Source organism: Haliotis rufescens, unplaced genomic scaffold (genome assembly GCF_023055435.1).
Source record: "Haliotis rufescens isolate VD_foot unplaced genomic scaffold, xgHalRufe1.0.p SCAF_1, whole genome shotgun sequence".
Taxonomy (NCBI): Eukaryota; Metazoa; Mollusca; class Gastropoda; order Lepetellida; family Haliotidae; genus Haliotis; species Haliotis rufescens.
The window spans coordinates 13,192,246-13,211,445 of record NW_025963779.1 but is presented as its reverse complement, the minus strand read 5'-3'; the positions used below and the strand labels follow the sequence as shown (position 1 = coordinate 13,211,445).

The window sequence follows — 19,200 nt, the reverse complement described above, 5'->3', positions numbered from 1 at the left end:
GTTAATTAATTTTGATATATTATGACCATTTGAGAAGTTTGAGGAACATACTACTAGTGTGAATTGTTCAGAATTGAATGGTTTATTTGCTATAAAATTATATTTTATGTACGACATATATGTATTGACTATTTAAGCATTTTATCTCTTATGACTTGATAATAAAAAAATAGGCTTGGCAATCTGGCAAATATTTAAGTTTCATAACTTACAGTTACTAAGGTGTGTTAGGAATTTTCTTGTAATTTAATGTTTTATTAAAATCAGAAAAAAAGTTTTCTGGTATTCATTCTTCATTCCATACATGATTTAGTAATGAGATACAAAAAGTCTTCAAGGTAACCAGGAGCTATCAACATAATTAAATATTCTCCTTAATATTTGAAATATGCAGTCTGTAAAGTGTAAAGAATAATGTTACAGTAAGGAATACGTCATTTTTTGGTTGTTGAAAGAATGTTGTTTTTCACAGGGCAAAAAATTTTTTAGAACGTTCATCTCACATGTTAAGGGCTTTTGAACAATTGAAACGTTTATTTTGTGAATCACTTGACGTGGACTGTTTAACCTGTAGTTAATGTATTCCCAGTGTTCAATCTGTGAAATGGGGATAGAGAAGTGGAAGGCTAGTTTCAGGAGGAAGTGTTTCATAAAATCTTTCCTCCAGCTTTTTATCGAAGCTGAGTGTATGTGATTATGTTGTATGATGAACAATATCCCGAACAGTGCTCTGCTGATATCTTGTCGAGCTTATCGTATGTCTGAGTCCACACATACACCCGGTCCGTGGTCAGACGGGTTCAAATGCCCACCTGACTTCAACTGACATACATTATACACTTATCACATTACAAAAAAAGCCCGTTACAACACGTCCAATCTGAGCTCTGGTCTCCGTTTCGCCACCACCCAGGTAAAACAATAACTTTTCTGCCCAATAGTATATGTGAACAGAATCATAAACCCATGCTTTCTCAAGTGTGTAGTTTTACACAATTACTTCTCAGTCATATTTGTATTGAATGACAGATTTGTAAAAAACTATCTCGCTGACAGGAGTGAATAATGTATTGGCTTGGACTAAAGCAGTCGGTGTGTTCAATATCGTTTGTGCAAGGTTGAATGGGAGGCTCTTACTTCCCAAGCTTGCATTACGAGGGTCAGAAGTGGCGTGTCCTGGGTCACCGTTAGGCAGGTAAAAAATACTGTTGGGTCATGGATATGGTATTGGTTGATTCGTGCACTAAGGTGGCTGTGTGATTGGAGCGCTTCGAGTGATGACAGTCCGTGTGGCTTGATTAGCGTCAAGGTGTTTACTGTGCAGGAAAATACCAGCCAGCTAAAACAGTACTCACACTGATGACATGGGAGACAAAACGGTCAGTGATTAATTCCCTTCTCTTCATCGTTCATGTATTTTGAAGTCGTGAACAGTGATCTCTTGGGCAAGATTTTGTTATCTTCTTATCTCATCCATGTTTCCAAATCCATTAGGGAGAAAACTTGATTTACAGTTTTGACAATTAACAAGCTCAACATGTGACATATTTGTTATTGATTTCCATGTTTGTTTGTTTTCGTGGATTGTGATATTAAAATTTAGACTTTACTATAAGAAGCCTAGAGTGATGAATAAACATTTACATGGTTGAAATTTGTGATCAAGTTTTTGATGAGGTGCCTTAATTATTGTTATAGCAGGTGCTTGGTGCAATGAATATTGATATACTCATTCCTTCCGAAAAGTATGTATGTCATTATTGTCATTGATTGTCTCTCACAAAAAAACATTTTCAAAATCGGTAGATGTTTTACTCTAAAATTGTGAAAAAATGATGTTTTTGATGCGATGCCTTAATTGTTATTATCGCAGGTGCTTAGTGTAATGAATGTTGATAAAAAGAGTGTTCTGTCTAAAAAGTATGTATGTCATAGATTGTCTCTAAAAACCCATTTTAAACATCTTTAGAAAAAAACCTTTTTTCTCAAAACTAACAAATGTAAAAAATGAATGAACGTAAGCTAATGTCCCATGGTGAAAAATTCACCTAGATTGAATTTTTTACTTTTATGTGTCACTTATTCTTGGCCCCTCTTACAGGTGCTTTACAGGGCATGTGTGTTTGATGGAGTTTGTAGTGTATGTGTAAATCGCAAATATCTAATACATTTGGTTACCTGAGTTCATGATTGGTAGTAATGAATGATAATAAGATGCACATGAATTTAATTTATAGCTTTGATTCTTATCAGGTTGTTTAATCTTTTACAGGAAAAATGTTACACATGTAACTTCAGTAATTTATTGGAGGAAATTGACCCCCAGATAAAACCAGTGTTTCTGAAATCTGTGTATATCAGTCCCGTTAAATATCTCCTCTATGACCCTTAAGACTAACCCCTAGTGAATTACATGCATTAGTTTTCACTATTTGCCATGTGATCTCATACTTAAACTTTTTTCCTTGTTTATTTTGAAATCTATGAGAATACCATGCAGTAAGAAGCTGTGTGTGGAGTTTGATGTGTATATTACTTGTTGACTTCTCATGTGTTAACATGAAGACAGGTGAGCAGGCCATGTTTGAAGTTCACACAAGATTGTTTTATGGAGAGAGCAGGGTGGGAGTGTTTGAACAAGCTTTTTGCCACTTATACTACTCTGTCCACTATACAAGTTTCCTGTAGCCCTTGAGGGTGACCTGTTCTAGCTTATCTCTGTGACCTTTCTTATCCTATTTCTCACAACAAGCACTTTGATCAAATATCTTATACACTTGGTAAACAAAAAAGTCTAATGGTGTTATGGCAACCAGTGATATGTCAGAATAATTTCAACTTATATTGAAAGAACTGGGGGGGTTGAGAATACCACCCTTCCTCAGTCCCTTAACTGGCACAAAAGTGTTTTTATAACTTAAGAAAAAACATACAAGTTTAACGGCCCCCTTATTGAAAGACCTTTCAAGAAAGCATTCACAGTAGGTTTTGTGCAAGTCCTATTGGCAAAAGGCAAGGAATGAATCAAATCATGTCTTCTATTGTGTTGTTGTGGAAGCCACTGAACGGTAACTGGCGTGCATATCACTCCAGGGATTCGAGTCGAATATTCTTTGAACATGGCATAAAAAACATTATCATTTTGATCAATACAGCTATCCATTTGCTTTATACAGGGTGATCTGATCGAGTATGGTAGAAGGTGCACTCTTCAAAACTGGGAATTTAGGACTTAGCCTTTAAGGGTGATTTTTGGATCTTTTAGGTTTATATTATTACTGATGTTTTTTTGCAGTAGTTGGTACTTGCTGGACGGATATCTCAATGTATAGTTTATGATGTAATTACTTGTATATATACTGCTCAACATTTGTAAGGTCCAACATAGTAATCTTTTATAGTGAAAGGTGTTGTCCTTAGCAAACGTTGAGTAGTATATTGACTTTATTTTTTAAACAACCCTTAACTATGCTGTGTTAATGTTTAAAATGTGATATGTTGTTGGATTCAGTGATAAGTAACCAGTTTTAAATGAACCCGAGAAGCACTTAGTATGTCTTTGCAATTAATAAGCTCTCATGTCAGCAGCTTGTTATTATTAATGTATCTTTCAAAGATATTTAACATTTGAGTATGTATATAAGGAAAATACACCACCAAGAGTTTAACACTTTAAATGATAAATATCAAGAATAAAAGTAACTTTTCTATATTGATTTCCAAACCAGGTTATTGAACTTTCAATGTATTCAGATAAGGCCAGTCCACCTAAACGTCACCCATTAATAGCAGGTAGTTTAAATGAGAGATTAATTTCAAACTTTTTATTCCCACTCTTAAAAAGATTGCAAAGATATGCTGTGACCTGTGCAGTCATGCCAACTTCAGTTTTGCTCATAGAAATGTTTCTAGCTATTCATCTATGCTTGGTTGCTGAACAGACAAAAGAAGCATTCTTTAAGACTTAGGTGTTCCTCTAAACATGTTTTTTGACGATCCTACTTTGTTATGAATGATAAAATGACAGTCACCACCGCCCAGCCAAGCCTGACTATATTTTAGCTCAAGCAACAAAAGGTACTTTTTTCCACTAGGGTCAGATCTTTTTTATTGACCTGAAATGGCTTTTGTATAGATTCTTCGTTAAATGAGGAAAACTTAGGTAGAGCTGAATAGATAAACCTTTATAGCTCTGTCATTCACTTTATGTACTTTGGCAAGGGCCATACATATTCAATAAAGTTACAAAAGTCATGGACCAATGTTTATTATATCTGGGTTTAAGGAGAGTTTTTTTCATTCTGCTAAAGCTGACACACCTAATAGTCCTTAAAAGTGCCACAAACATGGTGACATGGCTTTTCCTGGTGTGGAGGACATGTTATGGTGGCGTAAGTAAATATTTGTGAAATGATTGGAAATGTTATCCTTTACTTAATTTAAACAAGTTGCATTTAAGTTGTAATTCAGTTAAAATATTTGCATTAACGCTGACAAGGGTTGAAAGAGAGTAATCTGTTTACCTTTTACATGAATAATTTCAATAGAAATCCAATGAAACAATCCTATTCATGTCATGAAAATTAACTGGATACAAATTCATTTCATTCATTACATGTTAAACAGATGATTAGGCATAGAAATAATTCCCATGATGCAGGCAGTTCAATAGGAACAAGGTGATTCAGTTCTTTTATTGCATGAGGAAAAGAATAATACTCCAAAATACAAGTGTTGGATCCTGGGAGCTGTCTGTCCTCCGCTGGATTACTGGCTTCGATTAAGTCTGCGTGTAGCTCTGTCTTTTGTTTATTGCATGTAGGAGAGAATACGACATGGACCTATCCTCAGCTTATGTAGAATGACATTGGGCAGTTATCAGCTTCAGACGTTTGATGTCTGGTTTCATAAGAATGTCGTCTTGTGGAAGTCTTTGCTGTGACTGGGGATAAAACATATAGCAAGATTTGTCTGTTTGCATGTTCTAGAGTTGTGATGATGGATGTTTCTTAATCAGGGAATCTTGTGGAGCATGCATAGTCTGGTCTAAAACAAATCTGCACTTTGAAGATTGTGACTTTTGAAATTCAAATTTTACCTTGACTGTAAGTGACATTGTTAGAATATAAAATTTTGAAAGGAATTTCAAGATATCTTCCTTTTCCTTTAAAGATATGCAGAAGCTTTCTGGTTTTCTAAATAGGATCTTTGTATGAGATATAACATAAAAAACAAGCTCAACTATGAAAATATTTTGATGTTTAGAAACATGAAAAGACATAAGAAAGATGAAACTATGAGTTCTTTTCAAATTAGTTCACCTACATGAAACCTAGATGAGTAGTTGATCATCTTAGATTACTAAGATGTCATACTATAAGGTAAGATAAGGTTGAATTCTGCCCACAGGTGTTTTCTTGTATTTTCCATGTAACATCCCGATATGTTAGAAAGTAGTTAACCTTTGAAGAGGCTTAGCAAGTGATTGAGTTTCAAGGGTGATTGAAAGTGGAAAAAATAGTCCTATGATTTTTATGTTTCTCTAATTTGATTATGCTTCAAGGAGATTATCTTTCAATCAATAATATTATTGAGAAAATGATACTATTTTTTGCCCGAGGCTAGAATGTCTACATTTCTCTGAGAGTAAAAGAAAAGCAGATTCTTAAGATTTGTTTCTTGTACAAAGTAACTTCATTTATTGGTTTAGTGATATTACAACCCGTCTAAAAATGCAAAGGAAACATGATACTGATTAAAAACTGAAACCTTCTTATGTATCTTATCACATCTCTCTTTATGTATATTCCTGTAAGCAGTGTGTTATGACAGGGACAGCCTTCATGAACAGTCTACTTAAAATCATTTTGTTGGGATTATATTTCCAGCAATAACTTCAGAAAATTTGTCAGGGATGAAATATTGTTTTGTAAAGAGGAAAATAACTTCTAGGTTTACACAAATTGTGCTTAGGGTTATTGTCATGCGATCAAATTTTAATGTCATTTTCTAAAACAACATTCCATTTCTAATATGAGGATTGAAGTGCAAATTTTTGATTGACACCAGGATAATATTTATTTCATCAGGTATTGTGTTATTTTGTGCTATTTGTATAGGGAAATTCTTTTTTCAGCCATTGAAAGCAACATTTTAGTCAAGGTTGTCCAAATCCCTGACATTTAGGAGGAGAAAGGAAGTGAATGTTCATACATTGCAGCTTGAAAACATTTCAGTTATTTCTATTTGTTATTAATTCAGATGAAGTTTGAAATAAGAGGCTTTGTTTGATCTATATTGCAACCAAAGTCTACCTTTTTACCATCTGAAACTGAAGACAAGACTTGATCAGGCCAGGTTGTGTATTGTACTTTTCTCCAGTGAAAATCTCTAAATTCAATTCTTAGTCTACGTCTTTGTTTTGAAATTATTAAATCATTATCATTAATTCACGTTACTTTAGTAATACAAAAATACAAAATGAGTTTTAAACAATCACTGAAGAAACCTTATAATGTATTAATTGAGCTTTATGTAGTCCTCCATAAAGTATACTTATTTGCATTCATCATTTTTATGCACATGTTAGTGTTTTTGTACAGTATTGTGGTATTAGGACACCCAGACTACAGACAAAGGTTACCCTGTTGTTCTGTACCATGAACAGGCCTTTCTTCAGTTTAATTGTCATTGGCATTTATGGGATGAGACAAGGACTGGTTGGCTTGGAGTCAGTATACTGTATCTTAGTGGGGTATCAATGTTAAACTGCAGCATGATAACTTAGTGGACTAGCATTATTAAACCGGCATCAGTCCTTACTAGTGCACACATGCATGCACATTGTAAATACAGTAAACTACGGTTATAACGAACTGACGGTTATAATGAACTGACTTTTTTGGTCCCGAATATTTGCTGTAGTTATGCTGTATATATGCTTATAACGAACTACGGTTATAACGAACTAAAATTAGTAGTCCCTTTGAGTTCGTTATAACCATAGTTTACTGTATGGGCAATTATAGAATATGGCGTTAAACCTCTTTTCACCTCCCTCATAGAGTTTCTGTGTGTTTCAGGAGTGATGCTATTTCACCCAAGGTGGCGGATGTTCTTGAGAAGGTGATGTCAGCCGAGTCCGGTCTAGTGAACCACGAGGAGACGAGTCCACACTACACTGCTCATAACCAGTCTGCTGCTTACTCCAACCATAGCCAGGACAAAGATGAAGCACATGCAGGTCTGCCCCTGCTGAGTAACCTATACCACCAGAACAGCTTCTGCTCCTACCCGGACTCCACTTATTCCAGGAGAGATTCGGAACAGTCGGACTCAAGCCCCCAGTACAGTCACCCGCTGACTCCTAGTGACAAGTTCAGCTACCGTAGAGAAGAGACTGACAGTTCCAACCTTCCCAACCCGGACTCTAAGGTTCACAAGGACGAAGAGGAGCCGGACAGAAAACCAGGGCACCCATCATTCCACAACAGCTACAAGGCGGCAGATCTTGAGCCCCCTGCTCCAACCTCATTCTATGGCAATGCTCGTCCTTCAGAGGAGGACCAAGTGACAGAGGAGCCACCTTACCCAAGGAAGGAAGAGTCAGGAAGCCCTTTGTACAACAAACATTGTGAAGCTAATCCAGATGGACCTTCACTGACAAGGGAAGCTGACAGCAGAGAGGGGGAATTGGTGCTCAATGGGTCATTCTCCCAAGAACAGGATGAAGGGACCCAGAACACATCTCATCTGAACAGCTCCTTTAATGACTCCTACCATTCAGATGAGGACAGTTCTACTGAAGGGCTCAGGTCAGGCTTGAACGAGTCTAACTCTGAGCATCTCCTACCAGAAGACTACAAGAACTACTCCTTCCATGGAATTACCTCCACCCCCCTAGCTTCTCCTGGTTACCTTGGAAACAGACGATTCTCACTGACATCCAACCCCAGGTCTATAGACCCCTCCTCTCCAACTTTCAACTCATACTCAAAACAAACAGGACTCTACTTCTGTCATCTGTGCAGCTTCTCAGGTGAGGGAAATACACAGTCATCTGTTAAATATCTTTGATATCACAGCTTAGTTTCGAATTCTTAGGTTTAATTGTTATGCTATTATTAAAACTTAAAGGCAGAGCATTTGGACACGGGTCTTATTGTTTTTCTTATTATTTCCTTTTTTTATTTGAATTGTTGAGGCATTAAGGAACTAATTTACAGCTGGAATGTTTCCCTATAGATATTAGTGGTCACTGTGTAAGATTAAGAATCCTTCCTAAATACCCAGTCCTACTGAAAATGTCATGACAGCAGGTAATAAAATATCTTGGAAATCTTTTGAGGTTGTAATAACCCGTTTCAAAATCATAACTTAATGTGTAAATATTGTGTTAAGAATTACTGTACATCTTATTGATTCTTTTCAAAGAAGGATAATGTCATGACTTTTCCTTATAAAACTGATCTACTTTTTTCTTCGATTTAGACAGAATGTAGATCCAATTTCACATCGAGTTATGAAAATGTGATGTTTATTAGCATGTTTTGTGACTGTCGAGTGTTAGAAGTATGGCCTTGACGTGGTTTGTAAGCATAAGCTGCACACATTAATCAATAAGGTGTCCTCCAGTTCGGATGGAGCAGTCCCTTGCATTAAGTCAGCAGAGAAGATTACATCCATGATTGTCTAGGTGTTGGTGTCACTGACAGCATTACTTAATATGTTTGTCTTTTCATGTCTAGTACAGTTTAGACAGCTTGTGTGGTAGCATGTTAAGTGAGATTAATTCACTTCGGGGAACCAGTCTTAACATGACAAGAAATATGTTACAAAGAAAACTATCAGATTGGAGGTGATTTAGTTCATATGAATTTTACAGGGAGTTTATTTACCGGCATTAATTAATCGCCTCAAAAGATGTGTGTGAAATCTTCATTGTCTCTTTTCCTTTTTCCAGCAAAATGCAAAGATGACTTTGATGCTCACATGAGCATTCACTTTGAGTACAGTTGCCCACACTGTGACTACACTTCTCGAACTGAGGGGAGACTCAAGCGACATATCAAAGACTTCCACTCCAGTGATTCAGACGGCTTTGGAACTGCTAAGATGCAGAGGATGCAGCCTGGCAGACCTAAAGTGTATCGGTGCAAGCAGTGCAGCTTTGCTTCTACTACTAAGGTATGTTCACTCACCAGATGCAATGTCAGTTGAAATGTCAAAGTGGTTATAAGATATATATCGAAATGTGAAAGTTGATATTTCTTTAAAAAATTTCTCTAATTATCTCGGTTGAATTGTTTTCTTAAGATCGGGCAGATGATTTTCAAAATTGTTTAATATCAATGGTGTCATTAAAAATATCTTTTTCTACCATTCAGTGTTTTGCTAAGCAGACACTGAAACAAACGGTTAACCAAGGCATTACCAGGCTCATCCTTTTACCGTCACCTATGTAATTTTATTTATTTCCCTTCCATTTATGCAACATTGTTGCCTTCTCTTCTGAGTGAGTGAGTGAGTTTGGTCTTATGCTGCTTTAAGTAATATTCCAGCAATTTCACATTGGGGAACACCGGACATGGTACCCATGTGGAGAATCGAAACACAGGTCTTTGGCGACATGGGCAAACGTTTATCCACTAGGCTACCCCACTGCACCCTTTCTCTTCTGAAACTAGTGTATATTTGAATTATGATCCCAATGATGTTGTCATTAAAATGGGCTCACAGATGTTTGATCTTGTTTTAAGACAGAGGTACCATCTTTATTTAACACTAGGGATACTTATTTATTCATATATTACTTGGAATGTTACAGTTTTGTTATATATTATTTTGCAAATACTTCTAAATCCAGGTGAAGAGACACTGTTTTTGTTTTGTAATAAATATATGTGTGTGTTGTATTTTCAGGTGGACTTCTGGCAACACTCCCGCAGCCACATCAAGGAGGAGAAGCTGCTCCAGTGCCCACGATGTCCGTTTGTCACAGAGTACAAACATCATCTGGAATATCATCTTCGTAATCATTTCGGGTCCAAGCCATTCAAGTGCAACAAATGTAATTATTCATGTGTCAACAAATCCATGCTCAACAGCCACATGAAATCCCATACCAATGTGTATCAGTATCGTTGTGCAGACTGCACCTACGCCACTAAGTATTGCCATAGTCTCAAACTCCACCTGAAGAAGTATAACCACAAGCCTGCAGCAGTATTAAATGCAGATGGGAGCTTGCCTCAAGGTCTGGAACCAGAAACCTCTGGTTTATCACTTCTGGCGAAGAGAGGCCCACCAAGAGGACCACGAGGTCCTAGAAAGGACAAGATGGACCAGTACATGAGTCCTCTATTCCACCTACCTCAGTCCTCCATCCCAGGCATGCATCCAGGCTTGAACAGTGGCCTCATGGCTCCCTACTGGCCTCTGCTGAATGGTATGCAACCACCCCCACCTCTCATACCTGTCAACAACATGCCTGGGCAGATGAGGCCTCCACAGTCACCACAATCATCATCCCCTGGAAAATACAGCAAAGGTGAGCTTGGCTCTACAAAGTGCAATTTGTGCAGTTTCAAGGCAGATTCACCAGAAGGTCTCCATGCCCATGTGTTGAAGGTTCATGCTGCTGGAGAAAACCAGGACCTCTTCAGCATGTTTGGGATTTCTTCAGAAGCTCTGTTGGATGAACAAAATCTCAAAGCTCACCTTGCTCGCCAACGGTCTTTGACGAAACCAGACAGAGTAGTCACTCCTACATCAAGGCACAATACCATGCTCCATGTCCAAACTGACCAAGGCAGTACCCCCAGCAAAACCAGTCCTCATTCATGGCCTGCTAACCAGCTAGGCGGTCACCCACATCAACCAAACACCAGTCGCAGCCTTCCTGAGTTGGCATATTCCTCCAGAAATGGACAGGATCCTACTTCTCCTCAAGAGCCTGTAGAAGGTGCTGACATTCTTAAACAGATGACCTTGAAGTTTGGTGGTGGTGGTAGTGCTGTAACTCCAAGGATACGCAAAGAGTCCCCACTCGATCTCACAAAACCAAAATCAGTCTCCCCACCAGCCTACTCACCTTTGAGTGGTATGCATCATATTCTGCCTCATGACACACCTCTGATGCCAATCAAGAGACCATTCCAAGAAGTTGATGTCCCTTCAAGTAATGACTCCACAGAAAATGCTGTACCTAGTCCTAGGAAGAGATCTCGCAAGGGCAAGGCATACAAGTTAGACACTTTGTGTCTCAAACTCCAAGAGAAGCAATCTGGTTCTCCCTATGACAGTGAAAGTGAAGAATCTAGCAGTGAAGTTCCTCCACAAGAATATGTTACTGAAACCAGAACACAGTCAGTTGAAGGTAGCCCAAATGGAAGAGGAGAAAGCCCAGGCTCACTTAAGGTTGAAAGAGGAAAATTTTCACCTCCACACAAAGGTGATGAAGACATGGCAAATGGTCTTACATCCAGCCCTGTCACACATAAAAATGACTTTGAACAAATTCACGAAAATTTGAAAATACTTAACAGTGGCATAAAACCAGAACCCCAGAGTCCCAATGGAGACAGTCACAGTAATTTTGAGAATAATGATCAAAGAGAGACTCCAAGCCCTGACAATGGTATGAACAAAGCCAATATGCCCAAAGATTACGAAGGCAAGCCCCGCATGATTTCAGAGTACATGAGGCATCAGAAGCCACCCATGACATCTGCACTGAGACGTGGAGCTGAACTGGCATGGAAGATCCTGCAGGACTCTGGACCAGATGGTGCCCCAGTGCAGAATGGGGAAATTGTGTTAGAGAATCCCCCCAATGGACTGCATCCACTGAGGACAGACAAGTCCCTCACTCTTCCAAGCGAACTGTCCCTAAATGCTCTCAACCACAGCAAGACGAAGCCCTTCCGTGGTGCTGACAGTTTTGAGTGTCACTACTGTGAGATAGCATTCCGGGACTGTGTCATGTACACCATGCACATGGGTTACCATGGTTACCAAGATCCTTACAAGTGCAACATGTGCGGTCACTGCAGTAAGGACAAGGTGGAGTTCTTCCTCCACATCGCACGAGCTGCACACAACTAAACTGTCAAGCACTGTCTGTTATGGCTTGCTTATAGTATGTCTGTCATAATATGCTTGGACACGCCATGTTCATCCTGTGATTCTGCAATGGACTTGTAACAGTGATAAGGCTGCCGAGAATGTCTTGGTAGTCGATGTAGATTTGGTATGCACCATTGACCATGTGATTCAGATTCTTGCAGTTACTCCACAGTTTCACCATTATTTCATGTTTTGATTGTATCTGTTAAGATTCTAGGTTATTTAATCCTGTATAAAGATTATGTTAGATATAATATATATGTAAATATGGGAACTATGCGCAGGAAATGCCATTTAACTAGTCCACCAAGACCATCTGAATCAGTTCACAGATGTTGGTATGTTAGTTTCACTGTTGTTGAACAAGTTGTTTTTTCCAATCATTTTGCCACACTCTGAACATTCACTGTGTCATTGGTGATGTAACTGGTTACAAACGTAGCAGAGCCATAACAGACACAACCTGAAATGTGCAAGAAAGCAGCGTTCCCAGTGGGCATAAGAGGCTGAAAGGAAAACAGTCAAGTATGGACTTTATCACGTGCCTCATTGGATGGATGTTCATCTTCTGCTTGGCACATGTTGACTCCCTGATGTGACCTTGAGAGGTCATCTAACTACCTCATGATCTTCCCATGTTGGCCGGCACTTCGGACAGATGTACACAAGTTGGCGTCCATGGACTATAATACTGAGGTGCTCCTAGTCCTTCCTGGCTTCAGGAACCTGTGGTACAGCCGTTGTCAACTTAGCTCCCTGCAGGGAGAGAACATATAGCTTGTGGTCCAGTCACTGTAACATTGTAGCAGAGTCAAGCTTTAGCTGCACCTCATGCTAAACTATTGATGGGAGTCCCATAGAGTTCTTTGTGTTGTATGCACAGGTTGATGCATAAGGAATCATGATTTTTATCGTTAAAGCTCAGGTTGAAAACTCATGATTTTCATTTTAACATCAGTATTGTTTTGGAGATGAATTACACCAATTAGTGCTGCATAGCTGTCCTTTGTATGCTCTGTGAAATGGGGAAGGCATGATTTGGGCACGGAGTACACATCCTGACCAAAGATATGTTATCAGTCACAGGACTTAGTTGGGAGATAGGAAACGTAGCCTTACCATTTCGCAAGGTGTAGAGAACAACAGATGAAGTGAACAGCTCAACACAGAGTGATGAGAGCCATTTGTTACCCTATCTGCTGCATATAACTTGGCTTTTAGCATGTGTAGTCGTAGTTTAGCCATTTAATTTATGTTGATTTTTAGCTTGCCTGGTCAGCTAATTGTTATGACTTTATACCGAATAGGTATAATGAGTGTTACTATAATTTATGATTCCTCTCCTCGGTGCTCATAATTCATTATTAATTAATTTGTCATTACTTGTAGATGCTTACTGTATAGCCACTGTCTACCAGATTTGAAAATGTTGTTCAAATCCGAGATGATAATATGCAATGATTCAGCACTTTGTGCACGTCTCAATTGACTTACAATAATTTGTTGATTTCTCAAGCTTTAATCTTTTCTGTTGTATTGTGCTGATTGTCTCCCCCTACGCACCTCTTCCTTTCCCTTTAGCATAAGATGTATTATGCTTGTACGAGGAATTGCAACCAGATAGTGAGAGGGTGTTTGTGTCACAGGCTGAATGGAGGGAGAAACGGTCCAAATTCTAAATCTTCAGCTTGTAACTATTTGATTAGGTATTCATTTAGAAGCAAATGAAATATTTGTTTGGTGTTCACGTTCATTCAGCCTCTTGTCATGAAACATATCTTGTGTATTGGTGTACATTCACGGAAGGAATTTGATTGTTTATGAAACACTCCAAAGCCATCTTCATCACCTTTCATCTTGTTACGATTTTCTACTCAGGGGATATTAAACATAACTTCATCCAGAGCTCATTACCAAGGCAACCCTACCACTCTCAACGACTGCAAAATATGCTCCTGTTCATGTTCCTGACAAACCTTGGGTCGGAGGACCACATCCAACACTGGTTAATATGATGAGAAGGTAGTTGGGTTTGCATCATTTAGAAACACTCAGATTTCCTCATCGAATGTATCATATCTACACATATATCCTATTTATTTTGTTGTTATGGAGATCAGCCAATCTGGTTATATTCTGCAAGAGTAAGTTATACTTGTATACACCTTTCTCTCCAAGTGTTTCACTAAGCGTCTACCTCATGTTGGTTCACCAACAGTCTGTTTTGCATAAATAACCTTCACCCCTGTTAATATCTCATGGTATTTTTCTCACTGTTGCCATATGTCTCGCTCATGTTACTCATTCAAAGGGAGATAACTGCCATTTCCCTTCAGTATTACTCTTGTGATGTTTCCTCTGATAGCTCAATATCTGTTCAAATCTGGGGGCAGAGAAATATACTATTCCCCTGTATCAATGAGTTTGGGGACCCTGACAAGTATTATAACACCCTTTGTTCTGTGTACATTTTCACAGATTCTGTAATGGGGCTCTCGAGCCTGTCGTAATGTTGCATATTCAGCTGAACTGTGTATGGCATTTTCAGGTATTTCAAAGACTGGTGGGACAATTAAATTGATTTAATAGATGATTATGTCATAGGCATGCTCAGATGAACATGTAAGTTTGATTGGAGGAAACACGTTTTACCTAACGATGGTTCACGCTGTAGCTGTTTGTGGATATTAGTGGGGAATTATGAACTATTTGTGGGCAGTTTGTCCATTGTTTACCAAAGGCCAGTCCAGCACACTGTGCGGTTTGTTGTACATGTATCATACTGTTAGCACTCGGACACAATCTTATAACTGTAGCTAATGATTATTACTGATTTCTGTTGAATAATTATTGTATATTTGTAGCTTAATTAATTTATGAATTACTTTCTAATCATGCCTAGGCATTTCACTGTATGTATTTTAAAGCAATTATCAAGCCAGTTTTGTCCTTGTTGTTGCAAGTGCATTTGGGTGATAAAATATATGCAATGCACCAATCTGTCTTTGAACCCTTAATCTGCTTTCACTCCACCTGCCTGCCCCTTTTTTATTTCTAAAGGGAGATAACTCTCTCAGTGAGCTATGATGGATGTTTAACCACTGTTTATTGCCTCATGACCGAGTCCTCTCCTCTTTTATCCATGTATTTTTCTGCAACTTTTGAAGATTTTTGTATTGGGCATTGAACAAGTTAAATCTCTTTTGAGCAGAAATCCAGACCATTTCGAAACATTGGCATATCAGAACATGTCCCACATTACTGGCTGCAAGAATTTTGTTAAACTTTCAAAGGCATATTTTCTTTCTCATCACATATGCAACATTCTAACAGTGGATTTCAACCTTGCCTCAAAGACTATATGTAAAAATTTACATCCCATATATACGTATAAATATATATACATATTATATATACAATTGCCATTGTTTTCACATATTGTATGTTTCAAGTTCATAAATAACAGTATTCTGATAATATTTGAGCTTATTTCCTCCCAACAAGCTTCAGAGATGGGGTCCAGGGTTACCAGTGATGAAACAATGTTAAGTTGAAACGGTTCGACATCGAAGGCGCACCCTGTGTACACACCTGATCTGGGATGTATACAGTGTGGCCCTCATGTTGGTGCCATTGTAGAATGTTCTACTTACTTTGAAGTCAACAAAACTCAGACAAAGCAAGCATGTAAGGAAAATAACTTCATTTCTCAGAGTGCCAAATGGTTAATGAGGTAGAGAACCAACCAGAGTCAAGTCATGAAAGTGCCATCTTGTTAGATCTCTGCATTGTAGCATATAAACTCTTGTCAATTTTCCCAGCTATTTCATCTTACAATTAACAGATTGGAGAGTCGTCAAACATTCCTTAATTCCTTTGGAGAAAGTATTGTTGAAGGGCAACCAACCAACCATTCCAAACCGTCATCAGTAATACATTCAGTAGCATATTGTGATCAAGTTGACACCGGTGATTTGCTTCAACAGATTACAAAGATATTGCTTTGTTATACTTCATCACTATTTTGATAGGTATTGTATCTTCTCACTGCACATTAAGTAACAAACTCACACATCTTCCTGCTGTAGCTAAATGAGAGCGACCAGCTTCCTCTGTGGATATTGTAAGCATGCTCTTGGGCCACCCTGGACGCCATCTTGGAAACTAAACGGGTATCTTATTCTTGTACATGGTGATAATACTACGAGGCTTGTTGGCTGGAATGGGCTGTTGATCTCATATGATTACTGTATTTGGATTATGTGTTAATTGTGTGCGATTGGAGAATGACCTGACTACATCTGTACTCCTGGCTCCTTTGCGTCGGAGCTGGTTGGTTTGAGATGCCAGGAAACCACAGGGCCATCTTGCGCCACCAGCACTGTCCAAGGGGCCATTCGTAGTCACCCTAGGTGAGCCTCTCACATAGTGTTATTGCTACGTTCATCATATCTGCAGTTTTGATTGTAATGACAGTACATATGTTCTTGCTCCGACTGTGTTAACTGAACTACCTGGCAGGATAAGCGGTCCTCCCTCCGTTCCCCCCTCGTGTGGTGGGAGGCGGCAGGGAGGACCCTCTTTCTGTTGCACCTACAGCAGCCATTGATTCTTCTTATTTTGTAGTCCCCGTTGTAGATGTACAGATTATTTCCTGTCTGTAGCATCGGATCATTTCATGAATGTCATGTGTTCGTGAGGAATAAAGTCTGGTGTATTGTCATCCTTCTCTCTGTGTTTTGTAACTCCAGTATAATGCTCTGTTCAGTAACATTTGTTTGTGTGTTGTTTAACGCAGCACTCAGCAACATTCCAGCTATATGATGGACGTCTGTAAGTAACCAGACAACTCAGTAATTGACATGAGCATCGAGCCACGCAATTGGAATACGATGACATGCATCAACCAAGCCTGTCAGCCTGACGAGCCGATCCTGTTAGCTGCCTTTCACTGTAAGCATGGGTTGCTAAAGGCCAATTCGAACCCGGGTCTTCTTCAGTAACAGAGGGAGTGAATGCTGATTTTGTCGCAGGTACACGTCCGCAGAGGTGTGACGTACATGCGCGTGTGCACTAATCTGGACCAATACTGGTTTTATAGTGCTAGCCCTCTGAGATACCATGCTGCAGTTTAACATGGATCCCCCACTCAGACAGTTTTCTGATTCTGAACTGACCAGTCCTTGCTCTTGGTATGATGCAGCCAGGATTTGAACCACTGAAATACTCACTACAACATGCAGGCAATCTCATGATAAATAAAATCTGGGCCAGGCAGACAGGTTGATAGCATGAGTAAACGAACCATGCGACCTGATCGGATCTGTTATTCAGACTTGACCTACCGTATTCGATGTAATAAGCGCCCAGTGCGACAATATGCTAAGATATTGGTTTGTGAAAAATCCCAATTAGCACCCCTTCCGATTGATCAATGTACACGAGACTTATTTATTAGCGTATAATACTTGTGTGTTATATGCACCCTTGATTATGGGCATTTAACTCTGGAAAAATATATCTGTCGTACATAAATATTTCAGGCTGTCAGCATAAACCACGAAATGTATCTTTCAACATTTTTTTTCCACCAAAATAATATTCTAATACGAGCCCCCTATTTCTAATTTTGAGAGCGCCCTGGCCGCTTATTACGTCGAATACGGTAATTGTGTACCATCGATGTTGGACTTTGCTCCTAATATCAATCACTGGTTTGTCTGCTCAGTGTTGTATATTGGCATGATATACTACTACCGTACAGCAAAATACATAATTCCTACCATCTCACTTGCAAAATTATGTGCAAAAGGCACCACTAAGTGAGTGCATGCCTGATGTGTATACAAAGTTTCATGAACAAATATTGAAAGATTTACGCTTTCTGCATTGAAAATGAAAAGACGGTGCCCATTTCTATATCCCCTTTTGTTTGAGTGGGGAATTATATAGCAGTTTGATCCAATAATAGTTTTCACATTTCTCAAAAATCTACTGTTTGACTGATCTAACTTCCCTGAAATCACAAACAGGAAATGCCAAGTAAGAGGACAATTGGTGGTTTCATGCATGTGTAGTCACATGATGTGGCTCACTAAACATCAGCCCATCTGCTGTTACTGAAATCAGCATTATCACTACATAGTTCAGATAATACTCGACTGGGGACTGTCAAAACTGCTTATTCAACTTGTGCCCAAAACCAAGGCCACTACTGACATGGTATGCATTGAGACACCAATGTAAACGGAAAATTTGATATCCATGCTGAACTTTGTATGTCACTGTTGCAAGGAATGTTGGATTAAGCCAGTGAACCTGAGTCTAAATAAACTCCTGAATGTCCAACGGAAAACAGGTCACATTACGTATAATGACAGCAAGGCATTTACTGGTGCTTTACAGTCACATGCTTATCTCATCAAGTGACCTGACAATATTAATACTTTCTTGAATGAAAATACAAACACAGGTATGTAAGGGGGTTGATCAACAAAGATAACATGGCCGAACTAAGGGAGACAACTCCGCACAGCAAATGTTAGTCCTTATTTCTGTGGGCTGTATAAAATGGAATTTAAGTGAGTGAGTTGGGTTGTTATTAACAGTTTTCAAGTTTTATCACTGCATGTCAGCTTAATGTGGATGGAAATTCAAAGTTGGTTGGTTGGTTGGTTTGTTGTTTAACGCCGCACTCAGCAATATTCCAGCTATATGACGGCGGTCTGTAAATAATCGAGTCTGGACCAGACAATCCAGTGATTGATATCAAGAGCATCGATCCACGCAATTGGGATCGATGACATGTATCAACCAAGTCAGCGAGCCTAACCACCCGATCCCGTTAGTCGCCTTTTACGACAAGCATAGTCACCTTTTACGGCAAGCATGGGATGCTGAAGACCTATTCTACCCCGGAATCAGGAAATCCAAAGTGGTGCAGGGCTTAGTTATTTCTACTGAAGACATCAATGATGCTGATGAGCACAGGTATGGTACTGACAAACTAAGGATCAAAATCTGGGAAAATGTGGGACTCAAACCCAGGATCATTGGTTCCTGTCATGACTAAGG

The 19,200-nt window shown here is 38.9% G+C and overlaps 1 protein-coding gene across 5 annotated transcripts in view; it reads left to right on the top strand.

The window, feature by feature from the left end:
• Positions 1-16,849, top strand: part of LOC124148239 (RE1-silencing transcription factor-like) — a 72,675-nt gene extending 55,826 nt beyond the window's left edge. For 4 of the 5 annotated variants that reach the window (XM_046519244.2, XM_046519237.2, XM_046519254.2 and 1 more), the window contains exons 2-4: positions 7,083-8,038; positions 8,963-9,186; positions 9,922-16,849. In XM_046519244.2, coding sequence (XP_046375200.2) covers positions 7,083-8,038; positions 8,963-9,186; positions 9,922-12,105 — 3,364 coding nt within the window. In that variant the 3' untranslated portion in view covers positions 12,106-16,849. Of the gene's footprint in view, positions 1-1,133; positions 1,380-7,082; positions 8,039-8,962; positions 9,187-9,921 lie in introns of those variants that run through there. The other variant, XM_048386156.1, reaches the window with a different exon arrangement.
• Positions 16,850-19,200: the final 2,351 nt, after the last annotated feature.